This window comes from Podarcis erhardii, assembly GCF_964252035.2.
Source record: "Podarcis erhardii genome assembly, chromosome: 6".
Classification (NCBI taxonomy): Eukaryota; Metazoa; Chordata; class Lepidosauria; order Squamata; family Lacertidae; genus Podarcis; species Podarcis erhardii.
In genome coordinates this window covers 30238642-30260624 of record NC_138510.1, presented here as the reverse complement: position 1 = coordinate 30260624, position 21983 = coordinate 30238642, and the positions used below count along the sequence as shown (strand labels likewise).

Below are 21983 nucleotides of genomic sequence, written 5' to 3'. Positions count from 1 at the left end.
GTGTCTGGGGGGAGGAGATTCAGACGGAGCTTCAGCGATCTAGAGTTTGAGACGTAGAGCTGCGCGCCGCGGCTTTGAAATCGAAACTGAACTTCAATAAAGACTTTTGTATATAACAACGAACTGGCGTTGGTCCTTTGTGAGCTGGGACCTCGGGCAGCTCTGACAGGTGCGCTTTCCCTAATGAGACCTCCTGCTTCCAGTGCCCTTCCACCATTCAGATTCCGTTCTTAGACCGAGGTAAAGTTCTCAAACCGGGACACTATTTCCAGTTTTACAGAGTTTGTAAACCGAATCGTTCTTAAACAGGACTGCTCTTACCAAGGTACCACTGTATTGTCATGAAGGCAAAGCTGAAAAGCTTATATTGCAGTCAATTAAGTAGGGTGCACCACATTGGAAACCAAGTTTCAGGTAGGTACCTACCATACTATTTTGGCTTGTGGTGAAAACACTATCACATTGGGACATGCAACAGCTAATCCCAACTAGGGGGCAGGCCTAGACTGCAATCCGTAAAATTAGATAATAAAATTAATGTAGGAGGACCCTCTGGCCAAACGCTCTCTGACCCAAGGCAATTTTTTCCACATTAATGTAGTGTCTGATGGTGACACTTAAGTAGCACTTCAACACAATGCAAATCTGCATTCCGGATAGTTACCAGCTGTACTTGTTCCACCCACTTTTTCCAGGCCATGCATAATCTTACATATTTCTATCATTTCACCTCTTACTTGCCTTTTCTCCAAACTAAAAACCTCTAACAAAAAAAACCCCTAATGGTAATGCCCCTACTGGGGGTCAGCAATGTCTGTCAGCAAAGCATGCTCCTCTTGAACCTCTATTTCCCTAGCAATCCCCCCCCCAAAAAAATGACACTTGTTCGTCCATGGCAACTGAGAATGCTGCCACAGAATTGTAGAATTAGAAGCGACCCCAAGGATCATCTAGTCCAACACCATGCAATGCAGGAATTGCAGCTAAAGCATCCCTGACAGATGGCCATCCACTCTCTGCTTAGGAACCTCCACCACTTTCCTCCATTGGGCTGTTTGGGCTTTTTCTTTTTGGTGGGGGAATGCCTTCTTTCCCCCTCTGTCCAAGCATGCTGATACATCCCTCTTGTTTCTCCATGCTTCCATTTTGCCTCCATTTCACTAGAGCGTTTTCCATAAGCATATTCCTTTTTATATACCTTCCATCGTTTTGCTTGTTGCTTGCTGCATGAGACCACCACCAAAAATAACCTATGGTGAAGAAGCTCCCCTGGTGGACCAGCCTGGATTTTGGAGGCAGACTTGCTTGCAGCACTTTGCTTCACATCTGGGATTTTCAAAGAGCACAACTTTTCCTTGATGTTTAGCGACTCTCTGCTGGTTCTCATCAAGGAAAGTTGACCTTGTAGTGCAACTTTTTTCTCATCCCAGGTCAATACCTTTGCCTGTAATTTTCTTGACTGTGTGTTCTCTGGTTAATTAAACCTGACTTTCTAAATAGTTGTACATTTAAAAGCTGTGTTGTGCTTTTTCTCTCTCCATTTTAAAAAAACAATACGTTCTCTGTGGGCATGTGCTGCTTCTCAGCTTTTCATACCAGCTTGAATCTTCAAAGAATAAATACCACCTAGACCAGCGTTTCACAGAATGGTTGTTATAGACCCCCTTGAGTCAACGGGGCTGTGCATGGGGTGAATAAAGGCCTAGACCAGAGCTTTCCCAACTGTGTGTCACAACACGTTAGTGTGTAGGTGTGTTGCGCGAATGCTACCTGTATTCCTCCTGGGGCTGGAAGGGCGGTAGTTTAACCTCTGTTTTGCTAGTAAATCTGAATTACTGTGTTGTGAAGGGATGCATGTCTAAAAAGTGTGTCATCAACATGAAAAGTTGGGAGAGCTGTTGCCTAGAGGCTGAACGTGGGTAAAAAAGGTAGTAGAAATGAAGTTTACAAGATACAGTGCAAAGCATTTAATTAGGAACCATGAGGCTCAGAATAAGGGACACGAGCATGTTCAGAGCATACCTCTTTTGCCAGTAAGCAATTTCTGTACTTAATAAGGGGATCCCACAATACAACAGTATTATCAGACCATATTGCTTTATTGTTTTACTTTTTTTTTTTACATTTTATCATTCCTAGTAATGGTGACTGCTGATCAATAAATGCTGATTATATATTGATATTTATTGATTTTTTTCATTTACAACCATAAGAATCTGGGTTGGGATCAATGACAACTTTATAAACTCATTGAGGGGTCAAAGAATTCAGAAGTTTGGCAAATCCTGATCTATATGCTATTACCCTCATTTTCTGAATAGTATCTATAGTGTTCTCTTTCCGTCTCAGTCTTTTTTTGTTTTAATTCTAAAGCGAGGGGGAGACTGGGATGAAACTTGCCATATTGAATATGAGTCACACAGGCTTTCTGACCTTGAGGACATCAGTGCTCTATTGAGAGATCCTCTGCAATGACTTCTTTCATGAGTCTCCTAGTTATTAGATTATAGTTAATTGGGGAAATACCTCTTCTAGCTACTAAATGAGGACCTTGTCCCCAACATTTTTGAACTTGGAGAGGTCATTTTCTATTGGATAACATCCAGATTTGGTATCTATAATCGCTTTTATTTCATAACTGCTGCAATTGCACCAAATGGTAGCATCTTTTCTCCTGGCTTCACTGAAGTTTCTGATATCCTGTGTCTGTCTTGTCAATGTTCTGCTGTTCCCCACCCTCCCTAGGTCCCCAGCAAGCTATTATTATGAAACAATATTTTATTGACTGCTAATTTTGCTTGCTTTCTGTAGTCTTGAGGAGGCCTGAGAACATAAATAAACAATTTTTGTTAGTTTCAGTTTACTTTTCCATATAGTGTTTCTCAACTTTGAATACAGGTTCTTTAGGGCAAGCTACTGCAAAGCACCCAAAGATCTACCTGTAGATTCCATTTTCACTTCTGACCATCCTTTTTTTTTTAAAAAGGAATTGATCTAGGGTGAGAAGGGACAGATGACTGAGTTAAATAGAAAGCGTGGTTTTGTTAAGCTTGAGAGGTAGTGGCCTTGGCTAAGTTTGGAGGCCAAAGCCACCTTTGTGGTGGTTGGCACCCTGTTTATGGAATGCCTTCCTTTTATATGCATGTCTGGTAGTGACGTCATTGTTGTTCCAGTGCCAGGTTAAGGCATATCTGCTTTACTTAGCGCATTTTATGTCTTTGTATGAATGACTATTTTTAGCTTTCTCAGCTGTATTAAATAACTATTAGTTGCCTCTGTTCGCTGATGTCTTTAAGGATATGATTATTTTTATTGATTGGGTTGTTTATAATTTTATGTTGTACTCTGCCCTGGAATTGGTATTGATCAATAGTAGACTGATAATCATTTAATAAATAAAAACTATTCTTGTGGGTTTCATAGAATACCAAAGAATCTGTGTTCATCTGTTAACAGTCATACTTGGAGATACATCTTAGAAAATATGATTGGAATAATTAGCAAGATTCAGAAATAAGGAGCTAAGTGGGGGAAAATACAAATTCCTTCCTTTTCATTTTGGGATTTCTCAGGCAATTTTGATTCAGTATATTCAAGGTGGGATGCAAGTGGCGCTGTGGGTTAAACCATAGAGCCTAGGACTTGCTGATAAGAAGGTCGGCGGTTCGAATCCCCGCAGTAGGGTGAGCTCCCGTTGCTCGGTCCCTGGTCCTGCCAACCTAGCAGTACGAAAGCACGTCAAAGTGCGAGTAGATAAATAGGTACCGCTCCGGCGGGAAGGTAAACGGCGTTTCCATGCGCTGCTCTGGTTCGCCAGAAGCAGCTTAGTCATGCTGGCCACATGACCCAGAAGCTGTACGCCGGCTCCCTTGGCCAGTAAAGCGAGATGAGCGCCGCAACCCCAGAGTCAGCCGTGACTGGACCTAATGGTCAGGGGTCCCTTTACCTTTTATATTCAAGGTGGTGTTTTGTAAATTGTGAATAGCGAGAATGTGCACCTTTGTTCCACTTCTACATGTATAAGGCATTGTCTAAATTTGTTAAGTGGGCTGTAACCAATGCTAATCCTACTCAAAGTAGACCCATTTAAATTAATTAATCTAAGTTAGTAATGTCCATTAGCTCCAATGAATCTACTCTGAGTAGGATTAGCATTGGAAACAACCCAATGTTTTCAGTATTACTAGAATGTGCAAATTAAATTTGACCCTTTTGGTTCATTATCACTTCCCTTATTTGCCCAGATTCTCAACAAGTACTTATCCTTTTTTACATCTGGTTCCCAGTTGGCTGTGATTGAAATTCAGGATATTAATGCCATCTTGTGAAAACCTAAATGGATCCTGGCTGCCTAAGCGATGTGGTGTCGTTGGGAGTTTTAGATTTTGACAGTGTACACTGTGTCTAATTCCAGAGATCTACGCAGTTTCAGATAGATCTCTTGTAATCATAGGGCTTCATATTTATTTCAGTGGAGGGAGCCAATCTATGTGTGCAATCTTTAGCAGGCTCTTTGGGGGGGCGGGGCGTGTTTTGTGTGTGTGTAGGAAATAGAGAGGCTGTTGTGAGAGCTTTCTGAGTATCACCGCTTCCGCACATGGAAAAGATTTCTGGATTTGGGTGTCTGTCTGTGGCTAGAGACATGACCTTGCCTAGGGGAGGACCACCTACATATCTGGGAAAATGTTATAAAGTGCTTTATAAATGTGTTTTAATTAAGCCTCTTGGGCATGCTTGTAACATACATGTGAGTGAAGAGCTTTATTAAACTCGGCATACAGATGGGGAAATAGTTCTGGACCCCCTCCCATGATCTTGCAACCTGACACTATAACTTACATTCATTTGTAGCTGAATTTAAACACTTTAGCTCTCTTCTTTTCTGGCCCTTTCTCTTCTGCTTGGTCAGATCCTCCTGGAGATGGCAGGCAATTCTCAAGGGCACTCGAGAGTTGGGATGAGAGAAGCAAGCAAACCAGTGTTTTGGTGCCTAGTGAGGCAGGAAAGCCTGTTTTTCAAATTTTCGTTAGTCTCAAAGTCATTAAATTTGGGAAGATCACTGTTTCTCAGCTCTTTCCACTTTCTCATCTGTAAAATGTAAATAATGATGTCATCATGGTACTGTGAGGCAATATACAAATGTCACTGATTAGGAACTATTTTATTAAATGTTTGTCCCATTCTTCCTCCAAGGAGCTCAGTCTTCCCCTCCCAGTTTTATCCTCTCAAAACATGGTTTAGGACAAGCAGTTGTGTCTGGTCCAAGATTTGACATGGCACTTCATGTGCACTTCTGTTTCCCTGTGCATTTGGTTATATCCTACAATCTGCAAATTAATTGGTTGGTTGTGGGACGGGAGCCTGATTATAGAACCATGGTAGTTAAGAAATTGAGAAGGAAAAACTGGACATCATCCAAAATCAAATTTGACAGTCACCTTGATCTAATTCCCCCCCCCCTTTTTTGAGACTCACATTCTGAGATTTGAGGGAGAAAACACTTTAAAATGCCAATGTGAAAGCTGCCTATAAATATAAAAGAGAGTATAAAAAGACGTGGCTTGTTTTTTGTTTATTTTAAATCATGCATGGAATTGTCATCAAGACCAATATTTGTTCAACATTAAATATGCAAGTAAATCATCCCTATGTCTAGAGCTTAGCATTAAATATATACAAAGGGTTCTTTATTCAATTTTACTGTAATCTTCAGGTAAATTTTATAGGTGTAATAGGTTTTTTTTAAAAGTTAGCATTTGATAGAAATCTGCATTCTTAATAATTTTGGATCACATGAACAGTTGCCACTACAGTGGTACCTCGGTTTACGAACTTAATCCGTACCTGAAGTCCGTCCAGACCAAATCTGTTCTTAAACTGAGGCACGCTTTCCCTAATGAGGCCTCCCGCTGCCGGTGCCCTTCCACTGTTCGGCTTCTGTTCGTTGACCGAGGCAAAGTTCGCAAACCGGAACACTACTTCTGGTTTTGCGGAGTTCGTAAACCGAATAGTTGGCAATTTCTTCAAAATCATAGGCACACAAGTCCTCCCACACATTGGTTTAAGTTAATACTAATCATGTTCCATTTGTTTATCTTAATACCATTACTGGGCAATGGAAGGGAAATCTTTCAGACAATGTGGTCCAGACTTATTTAGAGCTTTGTATTTAAGTAACAATGCATTTAAACTGAATTTGTGGGTAGTAGGGAGCCAGTGCAGATTCCTTAGCATTGGTGTGATACGTGCCCACTAAGCCCCCACCACCACCACCCAGGCTACTGCATTCTGCATCAGTTGCAGCCTCTATACTAGCTGCAAGGGAAGTCCCACATAGAGCACATTGTAGTAGTCTAAACATGAAATTACCAGTGCATAAACCACAGTGAGCAGGCTATGTTTGTCCAGGAAATGTCACAGTCAAATGTCACACCAGCTTAAGCTCGTGATAGGCAGGCACTCTTTTACCCAAGGGCTCATGTACTGTTCAAAGATGGTTACCAAATCCCTCCTAAATTGCATACCTATTCCTTCAGAGGGACTGCAACCCCACAGAACAGGCAAAGTCCTCAGTTCTTGAACCTGGAGATCATTCACCTGCAGTGTCTTTATCTTAGCAAGCTTCAGTCTGATGACCCACATCCAGTCCACCAGTGTAGTGTGTCCAGGTACTGTTTCAGCTTGTGCATATCATCTCTTGCCTCTGATTTAATGGTGAAATTAAGGCCCAAACCTTCTGATGACCTCTCCCAAAGGCTTCATATAGAAGTTAAACAACACTGGGTTTAAAATGGTGCCTTACAACACTTTGCATCTACAACATTGTGCCTAAGTTGTCAGGGGAGAAACACAGAGTCCCCAAATGCTACCCTCTGAAACCTGGTTTGAATGTAGGAATAGAATCACCATAGAACAATACTTACAGCTCCCAGTTCACAAGAGCTTGTTGAGGAGGAGACCATGGTCAATCGTGTCAAAAGCTACTGAGAGATTCAGCAGGAACAACAGGGTTCCATGTTCCCTGGAAAGGGTCATTCATCAGGGTGACCAAGGCCTGAAGAATCATTGGTGAGCACACTTGGGTTAATTGAAGGTGAACAATTTTGTCCCCCGTTTGCCCAGCAAACTTATCACAGTTGGTGCTAGCAACTTTTTTTTACTGCATGAAAGAGCTCTGCTAGGCAAGGCACGATGGAGGCTTTTTCACTACCTTCATCACCATATGACATGACACGGTTAAACACTCTTAACTGCTGTTTGGTCAGCTTGATATTGGGCCTTCAGCCATTTCCACTTCCTCTCTCGCCATGCAGCCTGCTTCATTGCTCATAGCTCCAAGGAAAACCAATGTCCACAAGGAGCTTCACAGTCTTGGAGCAGGCACTCCTGAGCAATCTTGTCCTAATCTTGCTGTTGCACAACGGGGAATAAAGCATATGGACAAACCGAACTTGCATTCTGGAAATATATTTATCATTGTTACTGGAAATTCCCCCAATTCTGATTCAAGTGTGTGAAGGGACCAGTGAACTCTTACATGTTCCTGTTTATGGCTTGGCTTATTCAGTGCAGGAGCAGTAAGCTAAATTATGAGGTACGTAAGCATCATGTCCTTTAGCTTTAATTGTTGGTTGTAGAAGAACTGATTCACAAGCATTTCCTAGGGTTGTGGGACTGTATGTGCACCAGATCCTAGCTTTCTAGCTAGTATGAAAGCATAGTATGTTTCCTGCTTGGCAGGGGGTTGGACTCGATGGCCCTTGTGGTCTCTTCCAACTCTATGATTCTATGATCTTTACTATTTTGGAGCTCTGCTCATGTCCCCCTCCCACGCAGAGTGTTTTAGGGGGAAAGATGTATAGATATCGGCCTTTCATTTGTTTCTTGTAATCATGAAGTTTGGGGCTACAGGTGTACCAAATTTTAGATTTCTGTGTGGCAGGGTAGTGTCCCAGCAATATTAACCACCCTTGTCCTTCAGTCAAAAACATAGTTCTATAATAGAAACTGTGATCTTTGCATTCTGTTGCACTGAATTGCATGTTAGGTGTACCTGGATTCCGTGTGTGTGTGTGTGTGTGTGTGTGTGTGTGTGTGTGTGCCACTTCTGTGCTTGAGGGACTTGGCAGAATATCACCTTTTGAGGGTTTGTGAGCAACTATCGCTCCAGAGTATTCTTAGGTTTTACTTGTTATGTCTGGGTACTGCTGGGCTTGGAGTCGTTAATCTTCCTCATGTTTTCTTGGCTGAAGAAAATGAGAAACAGATGTTCACATCTGGAAACTTCGTTCTAGGCTTCATTGTTGCAGTGAAATAGTTTAAATTGTAACAGGAACATTTAGAGTACTGAAGCAAAAGGCTACCCTTGAACACACACACACCCTTCCAGTTTCCTATTTTGCATGAAACCTAACACTGCTGCATGTTTTGATCTTGTCAGTTTTAACTTCACTTAACACTTTCGTAGCCTAGAGGATGAATATTAATAGACATCTTGAAATAGTAAGCAGACTTTTGGAAAAGTTTATGTATGTAGTGTTAACAAGCTAAAGCTTGCTTGCTCATACTTCTTAGTAAACATGATTAGAACTGGGGAACTGGACAGTTTGATTGGCTGCAAAACTCTTTCCTGCACTAGGCATGGATTTGTTTTGTGTGTTTTCCAGGAGGCATATTCAAGTCATACTATCAAGTCTAATTATACTAGATAGGTGGCCTGCTTTGGAACTTAGCAGTGAGCAAGAAATCCCTGTTATACCTCACCTTGACTATGAGTTCATTGTGGCTTTTTAGGCAAGCCACTGTTTCCTCTACTCATCTCTTGCAACTACCCTTAATATGGATAATACTGGGTTGTTTATAAGAGTTAATGAGATAATATATGTCAAGGAATTTATGCACACTGGAAAAGCACTTTATAAACACTCCCTGTGTTCACACTAAATGGTGGTTTAGTGCGTTGTGCAGGAGCCAGGAGTGAACTACAGTGAACCATAGGCTTGCAGAGTCTCCCCCTACTTTCCTCTTTCTGGAAGAGTTTGGAAAATCCACTTCTGCTTTTAGATAATCACATAGTTCTGTGTAGTTTGGTCCTAGAACTACAGCTAACATTAACTATGACTAGCTTAAAATAAGGCCAGGTGTGGGGTGAAGAGGACTTTAATCTTTTGCACCCCATTGTGGTCCTGATCCAGACTGAGCCCCCCACATTTGTAATTTGTATTGTGTGTGTGTGTGGGGGGGGAATTCCCATTTGCTCCAGGAAGGTTTTTTTTTTTTATTGAATTGCTACCCAGTCAAAATACACTCTGCAGAGTCATAGAACAGTGTGGACTTGATCTAAGCTTTGGGAGGCAGCTTTTCGTTTGTTTTTACATTGGGGCCTGTTTTCTTCAACACTCCCCACACTGTTCCTCTTTGTTGATTAAGGGTTCTCCCTTTTCTGAAGTTAAAAGTAGGAACAGCTGGCTTACTGGGGGCATCAAAGGCCTGCACTTCTCAACACCCCAACTCAGGTGGGGCTTTTGGTGTTAGACCCCATCAAAAAGAAGCATTGCTGCCATGTGGATCCATTCTACTTTTGCAGAGAGACTCACTAAACTGAATTCACAGTGAACTACAGTTTGAACTGGAGAAGTTGCTTAATGACAAGCTTTGCTGTGCCTGGGCTCATTGTGAGACTGAAATGCCACTTGGGATGGCCACTCAGATATTGCACCATTCTCTTCGCAGGAAAAACAGACAGAAGCTGACAATGTATCATAATTGTGATAGAAGGCAACTCATCATAATGTTCAGACTGTGAATTTTCAGTGTATTTTAATGGTGGATGCAGTGCTATGCTTGGACCACCTTCAAACAAGAGCTATGCATTTGCAGCAAGAAAAAGCTTTGTATTCAATTTTCCCTGCAGTTTGAAAATGCTTTTTCAAACTGGCTTTGAATGGTAAAATACGCTGTTATATCAAATTTGTGCTTATTTTTGCTGCTAAATTGAAGATAAAATGAAACAGCTGTGTGTGGGAGAAGCATGTATTTATTTTTGAATTATCTAGTATCTGGCCCATGTTTCGGGGGTTCAATCCTACAAGCTGCTGAGAGCTCAGAAGAGGTGTTAAATCCCTTCCACTCCCACTGCATTCTGCAGAATCAAAACTCCAAAGGACAGGTTTTCATCAGTACTCTAAACTTCCATTTATCTAAATGTTGGTGTCATTTACATCTATCCTTGAGTGTTTTGTACGCCCAGGCAAAGCATTCAGGGAAATGGGAGTGTGTCTTTTCGACATGATCTTTTTGTTTCAACATGAATGCTTGTTTCAGAGAAGGGAGCTGTTTCCAAAATGCTTCACAAGTGTCCCATTTCTCCCCCATGTTAATAACCCAGATGTGGCTCAGTGGCTTCCACTTTCTGATAAAGCATATACCAGTGCTGCTCTTTCTCCCACCAGAGTTGCCGAAGAATGGAGTTCCCCAAGGGCAGAACTAGGCAAGAGTATAGCATCATAGAATTGTGGTGTTGGAAGGGACCCCAAGGGTCATCTAGTCCAGCCCCCTGCAATGCCGGAATCTCAGCTAGATCACATATGACAGGTGGCCTCCTGACCTCTGCTTAAAAACCTCCAAGGAAGGAGAGTCCACCACCTCTTGTGGGAGTCTGTTTCACTGTCACACAGCTCTTACTGTCAGAAAGTTCTTCCTGATGTTTAATCGGACTCTCCTTTCTTGTAACTTGAATCCATTGGTTCAGGTCCTACCCTCTAGAGCAGGAGAAAACAAGCTTGTTCCAGCCTCCATATGGCAGCCCTCGACTATGGCTATCATATCATTCTCCTCTTAACCAGGCTAGGGCAGTTCTGTTGTTGGGGAACTCTCTCCACGTTGGCTTGTCTGTTGTGAATGCTTGCATGTATTATTTCCACTGTCAGTTGAGGATCTTAGTGCATATGGGCAAAGACGACTAGGTTTGCACATTTAAAAAACCCACAAAAACCTCGTCAGGCAGAGAAGGGGTTCAGGCAGGATGACCTCAAACTGAAATAGTTCTGTTAATTATAAAACAAGAGAGATAATCTCCCCACCACCACCTTTTCTGGTTCCCAATGTGAAAAATATTAGCTTTGTGGAGACTGAAACAGATGGCGAGCAGCTGAAGTAGATAAGCGTGTTGTTGAAAATAAGCATTTACTCAGGCTGGGGAGGTGACAAAGCCATGTTTACAATATCTCATCCATTTACAGCGATGCTACTTTTAGCTGTATTGAAATAATTCACAGGATACCTGGAAAACACAAGCTGATCGATGTATGTGGGAAGGACTCTTTACAATTTTGGGCAAAATGGATCTAGTCTGTCGTCTGCTTTAGGGACTTTAAAGGGTTAAATGCCCCCCCCATCTTGATGTTTGCTGCTCCCCAAATGTTTATTTTGATCCTTCATTTTAAGAGAAGTACCTCCCAAAGCAGCTCATGTCAATTAAAAACAAGCAAGAAACTAGCCCTTCCATCAAGAATACCAACTACATAGGTAAGACAGATAAGGGGAAGGCATGAGGAAGAAAGGAGAGAAGCGACACCAGTTTTTCAAGGCTAGAATAAAGTAGCGAGCTTTATGTTGTCATTAATGTCTAGCTCAGTCTACGCTGACCCTTCTTTGCTGGCGGTTTTTGCTTGAATAGCAATTGGTGGCTCCATTATTTTGGCTGATGGATGGGGCCAGAGTGCCCTTTCCCCCCTGCATATCTAGTACAGTGGTACCTCGGGTTAATTTGTTCTGGAGGTCCGTTCTTAACCTGAAACTGTTCTTAACCTGAATCACCACTTTAGCTAATGGGGCCTCCTGCTGCCGCCGCGCTGCCACCGCCCGATTTCTGTTCTCATCCTGAAGCAAAGTTCTTAACCCGAGGTACTATTTCTGGGTTAGCGGAGTCTGTAACCTGAAGCGCATGTAACCCGAGGTACCACTGTACCATGGCACCTGGTAGTTAGATCAGAGTGTCTTGAATTTGTCATTTGGTTTGTAGTGGCTTCGGATAGGAGGTATTAGGATGTTTTTCAAAGGAGATTTCTGTTCTTGATGCACCTTCTTAATAAAGGTGTGGTACTATTAGCAAGAGACGCAGGTGGCGCTGTGGGTAAAACCTCAGCGCTTAGGACTTGCCGATTGCATGGTCGGCGGTTCGAATCCCCGCGGCGGGGTGCATTCCCGTCGTTCGGTCCCAGCGCCTGCCAACCTAACAGTTCGCAAGCACCTCCGGGTGCAAGTAGATAAATAGGGACCACTTACCAGCGGGAAGGTAAACGGCGTTCCGTGTGCTGCGCTGGCTCGCCAGTTGCAGCTCCGTCACGCTGGCCACGTGACCCGGAAGTGTCTTCAGACGGCGCCGGCTCCCGGCCTATAGAGTGAGATGAGCGCACAACCCTAGAGTCTGGCAAGACTGGCCCGTGCGGGCAGGGGTACCTTTACCTTTACCTTTACTATTAGCAAAGTGGGTTAGAATAGGAACATTGGTTTTAAAAATTCAAATTACAATATCTACAAAAGAGACAGTTTTCCTTTACCTTGAAACAGGATCATACTAATGGAAATGAGTCACCCACCACCATAAGTGAAACTGTAGGATCCATGTGTTCCTTTATGGAGGCATGGCCTCTTCCTGCTAGAGGTTGGGATGCTGGTATAGCAACGTAGCAAGGAACCTCTTCATAAACATGCCTAGAATACAAGTGGTGCTTACAATGCTTTCCTATGAAATCATCTAAGTAGGTCATGGGCATTTTCATATACTGTATATAAGGGCCCCTCCAGACATCCTTTCTATTGAGCATTCATGATTTGTTCTCAAGATGGAATTGAGACGATCACACTTGTTCCTTCTTTCAATATTGTTTGCACATGCAAATGTTTCGGGGCAGTCACGCTGCTTCATTTCCATTCTGTGCATATCCCACATCTTCCTGCTGAAATCCTGTAGCTTTTTATACCACAAATGTTCTGATTTATTTTTGTTCTATTGGTTTCACTATAGTACCTCTGGAGAGCAATAATGAGGTGGGATTGGGGAAGCATTGCAGGACAAACTAAAGCAGAATCAATCCACCACCAATGCACACACTATTATAGAGGCAAGAACATATGGCAGAATGGTCTGTTATTTAAGGTAGCAGCGCCGACTGTTTCTGCTTCCCTTTCTACTGGAAAAAATACAGTTCCGGTGGCAATAACCTAAGAACAAATCCTGAAAAAAGCAGATGGTAGTCTTACTAGGTGATAGGGTGTTGAATGGCATCTTTCACAAAGAGTAGAATTTCTTAAGATAGGGGACAGCTTTGAAAAGCAACAACACACATTTAGCTAGGTCAGTGTTTTCTTTGATAGTGTTATGTAAAAGGGGTGTGCGTGTGTCACTGCGGTTTGTAGCAGTGAAGCCTCTGTCACCGATCAAATAAGTTGATGTGGATAGCTCAGTGTTTAAGCATCTTCTAAACCCTCTCGCAGTCCTGTCTCTGTGAGGGACAAGAAAATCGTCAGAGGGCTCTGAAGAGACCCTTCAGTGCTTTTACAACCTTTGGTCTTTTTGGGTGGAGTGGGAGGAAATGAGCGCTAGGGAGACTGGTCAGGATACAAAGGAAGTGGAGGAAAGTTGATAGTAATTTGGAAAGGCGGAACCCGAACAGACAATGCTGAGGGTGAAGATATGAGGTAGAAGAACAAAGGTGCAAAGGAGAAAGTGCTACTGGGACAAAGTATGTACAGGGACTAGAGTCAGGAGCAGCTGAGATCCTGAGAAGGGAATCCTTCCCATTGTAGCTTCACTGCAGCAGTTCAGCCTGGTAGCCCCAAGGAAGGAGTAAGGCCGAGGAATAAGGGCACACTTCCCTTTGCCCTCCCCGTCTCCTTCCTTCCTTCCGTCCGTCCGTCTGGAAGAGGCAAGGATTTGTCTCTTTACACTGCAGTATGGGGTTAAATCTATAAGAAGGTCTTAGGTAGGAGGGTCCTAATGCCAGCTATCATGTGTGGGAAACAGTGGAGGCTGGTCTAAATTAGGTTTCAGAGCAAGTTAAGAAAAAATAAACAGTGTCACTGCTCTTGGATAGCTCCAACTTGCTTAAGGATTAGTGAGGCGGAAAAATAGAGTAGAAAAGAGAATGGAGGTTTCTGAGGGGGGCACATTTGTGGTTTGTTTTAGATGGCAAGTCCCCTGAACTGCTTGAGTGGGCTGTGATGGGGCTGCTGGGGGCTAATGGAGCCCTTTAGGCCCCTGAAGCTTTGAGTGGCACAGGGCTGAGAGAGGCTTGAAAGGGAAACACACGGGGCAGCGTGTGGTCTCTTTAATAATGCTTATGTGCATTATTTGCTAAGCTCTTTGAGTATTGCAAGAAAGGATGTACTTTTTCCTCATGGTCAAATGTGCAATGTGTCCCTGCATTGGCAGCTTGCACATCTGACTGCAGAGGGACACAGAGACCTTGCCCTTTAAATATCGCAAACCATTGCAAAGAACAGGAGGGATGGGAAGAGTCGTAGCTCAGTGGTAGTTCAACCTCCAGCTGTCTTGCACAGCACTTGGCATAGGGCTTTGCAGGCACTGCCAAACAGCTGATGGCAGTGTCTGCAACCCCCTACCTGCTTTGGGTGAATCAGGTTTTTACCTGCCCGGCACTTGACAACATATATGACACTAGGGGTAGGGCAGGTGCAGGTGGCTTTGCCAGAATGGGAGGCCTAGATAGGCCCTTACCTCTGGTCTAGACAATACTGAGCTATATGAACCATTTGGTCTGACTTGATATAAGGCAGCTTCATATTTATGTTCTTACTTTCCTTTGAAATGAATCATTCATGTTTCCATTTCCACTGCCGGGAGGCATTGCTGTCGGATTTCATATATTAAATTAGTGGTTATGCAGGTAAATAAATGTTCTGCATGCTGCAATGTGTACAGAAATATGCAGCTCATAACATAGTAAAGGCACACCATATACCATGCTAAGCCCCTGATGGTACAGCTGATGCTGTTAGATCCGGAAATAGTGTTTTCAGAATGCATTGAAGAGATGGAGAAACTAACTGGTTTGATTTCTTGAATAGTGTTTCTTTTGGGTAGTCTGCAGTTGTAAGCAAGCAGCTACTTTCGGTTAGGGAACTATCTATATTGTTTGAGAGTGCCATCACTATGTATTTGTGTCTTAAGGCATCAAAGGGATTTACAAATTCAGCATTTTCTTTCCAGTGTCCGTTCATGCAAGTACATTAGTTTGCTAGCCACTTTCTTAAAGAACCATGTTGCAGGAAGGCCAGAGGCAATTAATTAAAGGAATAAATGCTGGATTTTTTATTTTTTTAAAATAACTGCATAGGGTTTACTGTTTGTTGTTGTTGTTGTTGGTCTTTTTGCATTTTTTTATTTCTGTAAACTACCTTGTGATCTGCTTGTTGTATTAATGCAGCCAGTGTGCTGTTGATATGGGATGCCCTTCTTTGTTTGTGCTTTTGTAAATAACTGGTTTCCCCCATATGTGTGTGTGGCATCTGTTATATGACACAACCTTAATGAGATACTGTTGTCGCAAATACTGTCATTGGAGAGAACCCAAAACAAGTTTTCTTGCCTTGTTATCCATTCTGCCCCCCCTCCCCCATGGAAATGGAGTCAGCCAACTCTGGCACAGTGTGTCTGAAAAAACAGGTGCTTCAGATTTCCACAGGGGATTTCAGGTGAAGGACAGCAGAGCTCGGCTCAGCACTGTGTGCAGAAGGGTTCCTGTGCTAGTTCAGATTTTCACATGTTTTAACACACTAACACCTCCCCCCTTGGGTGAACAGATTGCCAACAGAAGTGGCTTTTGGGGGGTGGGGGGAACATGTCATTGTCAGCAATGTCAGCAAAAACCTGAAGTTCCTTTTTATTTGGCTTGGGGCCTTCTGTTCTGCTCACTTAACAGACTTCAGAGCTCCCCCGCGCCCGCCCCCCTGATTGTAACGTGTGACGATCTCAGGAGTGCTGTAGATGGTACCCTTGACCTTTATTCAAAGCGATACAACACTCTTAGCTGCATTGCCCATTTGTTCATGTTGCTAGCTCATAGATTCTCAGGTGAGGTCCTACTGTAGACATTTTTGCCCTCTGAAGCTTTGTTTATAAAGAAGAGTTGTTTTCTTGTTTCATTTCTTGCGGTCCACTGAGTTAGTTCTATTGGAGCCTTGTTATTTGGGGGATTATATGGAAGCCTTTAGATAATGTTGTCTTTTTCAGGATGTGTTTGAGATTTGATATACAGTTGTATCATTAGTTTTGGATCCCTGCTTTCATGGCTATTTTAGTTATTATTTTGTGGTTTTATGTTGCAAATTGTGCTCAGGGCTCCCAAGTGCGCTAAGAGTCTTGTTTCTTTCTAACATAAAAGTAAACATGTCCATTGAATATGTTGGCAGTGATGCACAGAATTGCAGAAAGAAGCATATTGAGACACTGGCCAGCTATTCATGCACCTGCTTTTCCAGAGAGCGCATTTGCTCTCAGCACGTAGTGTGAACGATATACACGTGTGTACCTACATCCTAAAACACAAATGGGCACGTATCTGTCCACAAAAAAGGAAAAACTCCCCAAAATTATGAGTAGAAGGGAAATGAAATCCCATCAATTAGAGCTGAATTACTGGAATGAAACTGCATTCATATGCACACTTGCCAGATATTAGCAAGTATACATGCATAGGATTGTGCCACAAGTTTGTTCAACCCTAAAAGAGTACCAGGGTACTGTACATTGAAAATTTTATTATTCAGAATAAGAAAGTATTATGAGAATATATAGTTGTATCTATAAGAGCACTTGGCACTTCTGGAGACTGAACACAGAATTACCCTACATAAGCAGGGTGTGTCTGTGTTCATTTTATTAATAAATATTACAGAATGAACTTTTTCTTGCTACATTAATTCTTCCCTTTAACCACCGATAGATAAGAATGGCCTTAGTGAAACTAATCAAATACGATGGAATAACCATATTTGCCTCCCTCCATCTAGTAATCCTAGAGACACTGGGTTGGAGCCAGATTTAACAATGCTTAGAGTATGCCCATTGAAATCCATGGACTTATATTAGTCATTGCTAACTTAAGTCCCACTGATTTTCAGATGGTCTATGACTCTGTGCCAAACACGACTAACCCTGGATCCCCAACACATTGTCTTTTATAATCATGGATTTTTTGTTTAGCCACCGATAGACCTAATCTCCATGAATTTATCTAACTCCTTTTGGAAAAAATGTTACTCTAGTTTATAGTTACCACATCTTACAGCAGTGAAGTCTTAACATTAATTATGGGAGTATTTGAATGAATACATCTGGGACTTAATAAGCCAAGCTATGAATGAGTCTTATGTTGCGCATGCAGCCCCTTTGTGCTTCTGTCCACATGAGCACCCACGCAGGCAAGGAGGTCTTCTACTGTGAGTTCCCATTCTGATAATAACTTTGGAACAAACCAGGAGATTAAGCTAACTTCTTGCTTGTTCTGGATCTGTGAATCATAGTTTCCCAATTTGAATGAAACAAGAACCTTTTGTTAATGGAATACTTCTTGGTTTGCTTGTTCATGCAAAGCAATGGCCCAAAGGGGCTGTGCGCATAGCCAAAAGACACACTCATATTTCTGCTTATTAAACCAATATATGATCATCCAAACATGGTCTATGGGATTTTATGATAACTCATTAATGATGCTCATGGAATCCAAAATTGAATGTTAGCGGTCATGAAGCAGCATCCAGTGTGCTGGGTTGGAGAATATTGAGAAAGTAACAGCTTTTTTGTACTAATAGGACCTGCAGTTTATTCTACTACTGTGTCCAATTCTGGGTTCTTCTCAAAGTCTCTTATTGTTCTTAGCTCCCAAAGCCTTGCACAGAAGCTTATTTCAGTAGTTATGGAAGCATAGGACCTGCTAATTCTCAACAGGAGGGAGAATCTGAGAGTTTTCTGTTTAAACTTTTGAGTAGGCATTTTAGCATGCCTGCTGGTAAGCTGTACTGAATTCCAGCATTATGCCAAGTCCCGAAGGTTGCAACGTGTCTAACTGCTAAGATCTCTTCCAGGCCTCTTGGCGCCCATCACTGAAAAAGCAGGTGGTCTGAAGTGAGGGCTCCCTTTGGGCTTTCACACTCTGTGCACAACATACAAACGTGAAAGACAACTGTCAGTTCCTTCCCTTCTTAGTTGTCTCCCCTTTAACAAAAGGAGAGGTTGGGAGGCGAGCGGAGATGGGACACAGATGGATGTGTTGGAAACCTGTCAATATGTTTATGGAGACATGCTACAGTGTAGTCCCAGATTGCTTGTGAAATAATCAAATAAGACAGGCACCCCTTTATTTAGGAACTAATAAGTGGTCCGTATGTTGTTCAACGAGATGGAGAACATATATCTTGTACCACAACATTTATAAAAATATATATGCTTGCAACAGGTTGTTTTGCACCACAGCGGGTTGTTTTATACACAGATGAAAGCAGTTTATTTAAAGCTCCTTTTTATTTTTAGTAAAATATTTACTAAATATTTTATTTAGTATTTTAAATATTTAGTAAAATATTACACTGGTGGTTAAAAATCCCATTGAGCACCTGCACAGTTTTGTGACTCTTGGGTAATCTGTTTATTTTATTATCTACATTGGAAGTATTTCCTTCTCTGTCCTTCACTGTTGCAGAGGGAATCATAGTTGGGAATTATTCAGCATTTTTACACCCCACCTGCAAGGTAGCTTCTTTCCCTTCCCCTTTTATCCTGTACTGCAGCTCACCACCTTGATCTGGGGATGCTCCAGACCACGTTGTCAAGCATTGCAAATCGTTCCACCCATTTTTTAAAAAAGACTTCTTAATAGACTTCCTTATCACTACTTAACTATATTGGTAATTTCTGAACTAAAACCATTTTTGTAAAGTGATCTTTGTGGCCATGCAGGATCCCGCCCTGCCGCCGTCCCCAGCTCACTCATCCGTGTGCTCCTTTGGTCTCCTAGCCATGATGTCCGCACAGGGCTCATGACATCTGGGGCCACAAGGATAAAGAATTACACAATGTTTAGAAGACATCTGAAGGCAGTCCTATATCGGGAGATTTTTATGTTTTTAGATACAAGCCAAGAACCTTCTGGTCCCCTCCTCGTACCCTCACTGGGCAGGAGAGGGGAGTGGGAGCATGCAAACTAGGTTGTGGAGGGAGGAATAAGGATAAGCTCATTCTCATAATGCAAAACCATGTTTAAGTGTTATGTCTGAATGTAGCCAACTAGTAGATGATCTTGAATAGAGCCAAACCATAGTTTAGTGTGACATAAACAAGGTGGGACAGGCCTTAGGTTTGCACAGTCCCCCGTCCCTGGCATGGTTGCAAGTAGGAGCTGCCACTGTCTCTTGACCAGAGCTTGTCATGTCATCAGAGACTGACAAACTCTAGTTAATATTTGAAACAATTGAGCTTGAAATGATGTTTCAAGAGCCACCCATAAGCCAGGACGTCCCTCCACCCTTTAGATCTCACCTTTGCCACTGAACTGCTAATTGGATTTTAGGCCAAACTTCGCTATCATCCCCCATGGAGAGAATACTGACATTCCTTGTATGGATTACTCAGATACTGACTATGACATGGTTTGAACACTGAAGCACCGTGTAATTCCTAAGTTCCATTGGATTGTTAACATTCTTTCTTCTACTTTCCATTTCAGTTGCGAGTGAGAAGAGGGTACCAGTAATGCCAGGATCCCCTGTGGAAGTGAAGATACAGTCAAGATCCTCGCCATCCAGCATGCCGCCATTGCCGCCTGTCAACCCTGGTGGACCTCGGCCTGTCTCATTTACCCCAGCAGCATGTAAGGCTGTGGCTTGTTCAGCTTTCTGGGAAAAACAAAAAGCCACCACGAGTTCTTTCTTTCTAATGCAGACATTACAGAAGTGAGGGACTGTTGTTTCAGTCCAGGGGAGGTGAATTGCTGGGATAGTACCTAATTACCTTGACACTTTTGTGGCTTTATTAGTTGGCAGGTTTCCTGAGATGCATATTGTCAGGGTTTCTGGGAGAAGTGAGGAGATGGCAGAGGAGACGGAAAGCGAGTGGGAGGAGGGAGAGAGAGACGAGGAAGAAGATGACGGAATTCGAAGGGAATCTATGAGCCTAAGCAGTGAGTCAGAGGATTCCCAAAAGGGAGCTAGCATGATCAGGCGAAAAGCAGGAGAAGAGAGAAGCTGTGAAAAGTCAGGGAAGGAGGGGAGAAAGCCCAGTGAAGCACAGACGCTGTCAGAGGGGTCTCAGCCGGAACGGAGTAAAGGGGGTGGATTTGTCAGCCTCTCGGAGGGAGGAGGAACAGGAGAAAACAGAGAGAGGGGGTTGGAGCAAGGTGTTCAGCCGGAAAGGGTAGAGAGTGGAACAGGGGGCAGTATAGAGGACGAAGGAAAGGTCAAAAGCAACGTACGCGCGCCAAGTTCAAACATAGAGGCGCGCGGAAGTGGGGAAAGCTCAGAGGAGGAGCCCGGCCCCAAAGCCAGAAGGAGGGGGCAGGAGGCGGCAGAGGATTCAGCCTCAGGCGAATCCCGGAAAGAGAGAACCCAGGGGGGCAGAAAGACCCTGCGGAAAAGAAAGGAGAGGAAGAGGTGGTCTAGAGCCAGGCTATTAAGTTGGTGTGGAGGAGGGGAGGAGTCAGAGGGGGACTTCGGCGGTCTAACGTGACAGACGTACAGCCACAATGCTGAACTGTGAAAGAAGCAATTATCTTCAATAAACTTTTCCTGTAAGTAAACTACAACGGAGTAAGGTCTCTCGTGAGCTGGGACCCACCTGGGTGGCTGTGACAGAAAGTCCCCCTCCCTCTGAAAGCAAAAATTTTTTTTTGCGAAGCTCACGAACGGGGCAGCCATGAGTGCTGAGGAACAGCTGGCTGCACTCCGGGATCAGATTACCACTCTCACAACGGCAGTCATTGCTTCGCAGAAGAAGAATGCTGACTTGGAGAAAGCCTGCCAGGATTTGCAAGCAAGGTGGGAAAATGCGGACAAGGCGGGGACCCCGGGCTCCAGAGCGGAGGGCATTGCGCTTGGAAGGAGGGGGGGTGCCCTAGTTTCGCATTTTAATGGCAACTTGCAAGACTATCCCAACTTCAGGGCAGATGTCGTGTATGCACTGCATTTACTCCGTCATGATTTTAGAGATGAGGAGGAGAGAGTGGGATTTATTGTTTCGCACCTGCATGGGGAGGCCAGGGCTTGGCTACGCAATCTGTGGCGCGAAGATGGACCAGCCCGTCGCAATGCAGATGCGTTTATCAAGGCAATGGATGCTTGTTTTCAATCCTCTGTGGATAAGGACATTGCGCGCCGGCAGATGCACGGGCTGAGGCAGGGGAGAGCCACTGTACGCCAATATCATTCTAAATTTTTTGCATTGCTCACCGCCTTAGATTGGCCGAAGGACAGTCTACCGGTCAGGGATCTTTTTTGGGAGGGATTGAGCCCCTCCGTCAAGGATGAGATCGCAAGGGGGGACAGACCCCAGACCCTGGAAGACGTGGTGCAACGGGCTTTGGCTATAGGAATTCGACATGAGGGACGTCCGTGGCACGAGGAGGGGGGGCCCCAAGCGCGCGCGCAAGCAAAAGCTCTCCCTTTTGTGCACAGGGATTTCAGCCGTGCGCACCCCTCACCAATGGGGAAGGAAGGCGAAGAGCCAATGGAGATTGGTGGTGCTAGGGCTCAAAAGCCATCCCAGAGCCCCATCCCTGCTGCAGCCAAAGCGAAGCCTCCTAGAGGGACCAGGAAGTGTTACATCTGCGACAGTGCACACCATATGGCGAAAGAGTGCCCCCAGAGGCTCCAGAAGCACACTGCAGCACTAGCAACTGTGACAGCAGAGGTGCAATCAGAGGAGCAGCTTCAGGGAAACTGCAGTGCCTGGCTGGAAGCAGAGCTACTGG

General features: G+C 43.6%; 1 protein-coding gene across 2 annotated transcripts in view; it reads left to right on the top strand.

Annotated features, from left to right (window-relative positions):
* The window catches only part of CBFA2T2 (CBFA2/RUNX1 partner transcriptional co-repressor 2), a 76275-nt gene that overhangs the window by 32964 nt on the left and 21328 nt on the right, over window positions 1-21983 (top strand). For both annotated transcript variants that reach the window (XM_081866791.1, XM_081866790.1), the window contains exon 2: window positions 19746-19889. In XM_081866791.1, coding sequence (XP_081722917.1) covers window positions 19746-19889 — 144 coding nt within the window. The remainder of the gene's footprint in view (window positions 1-19745; window positions 19890-21983) is intronic.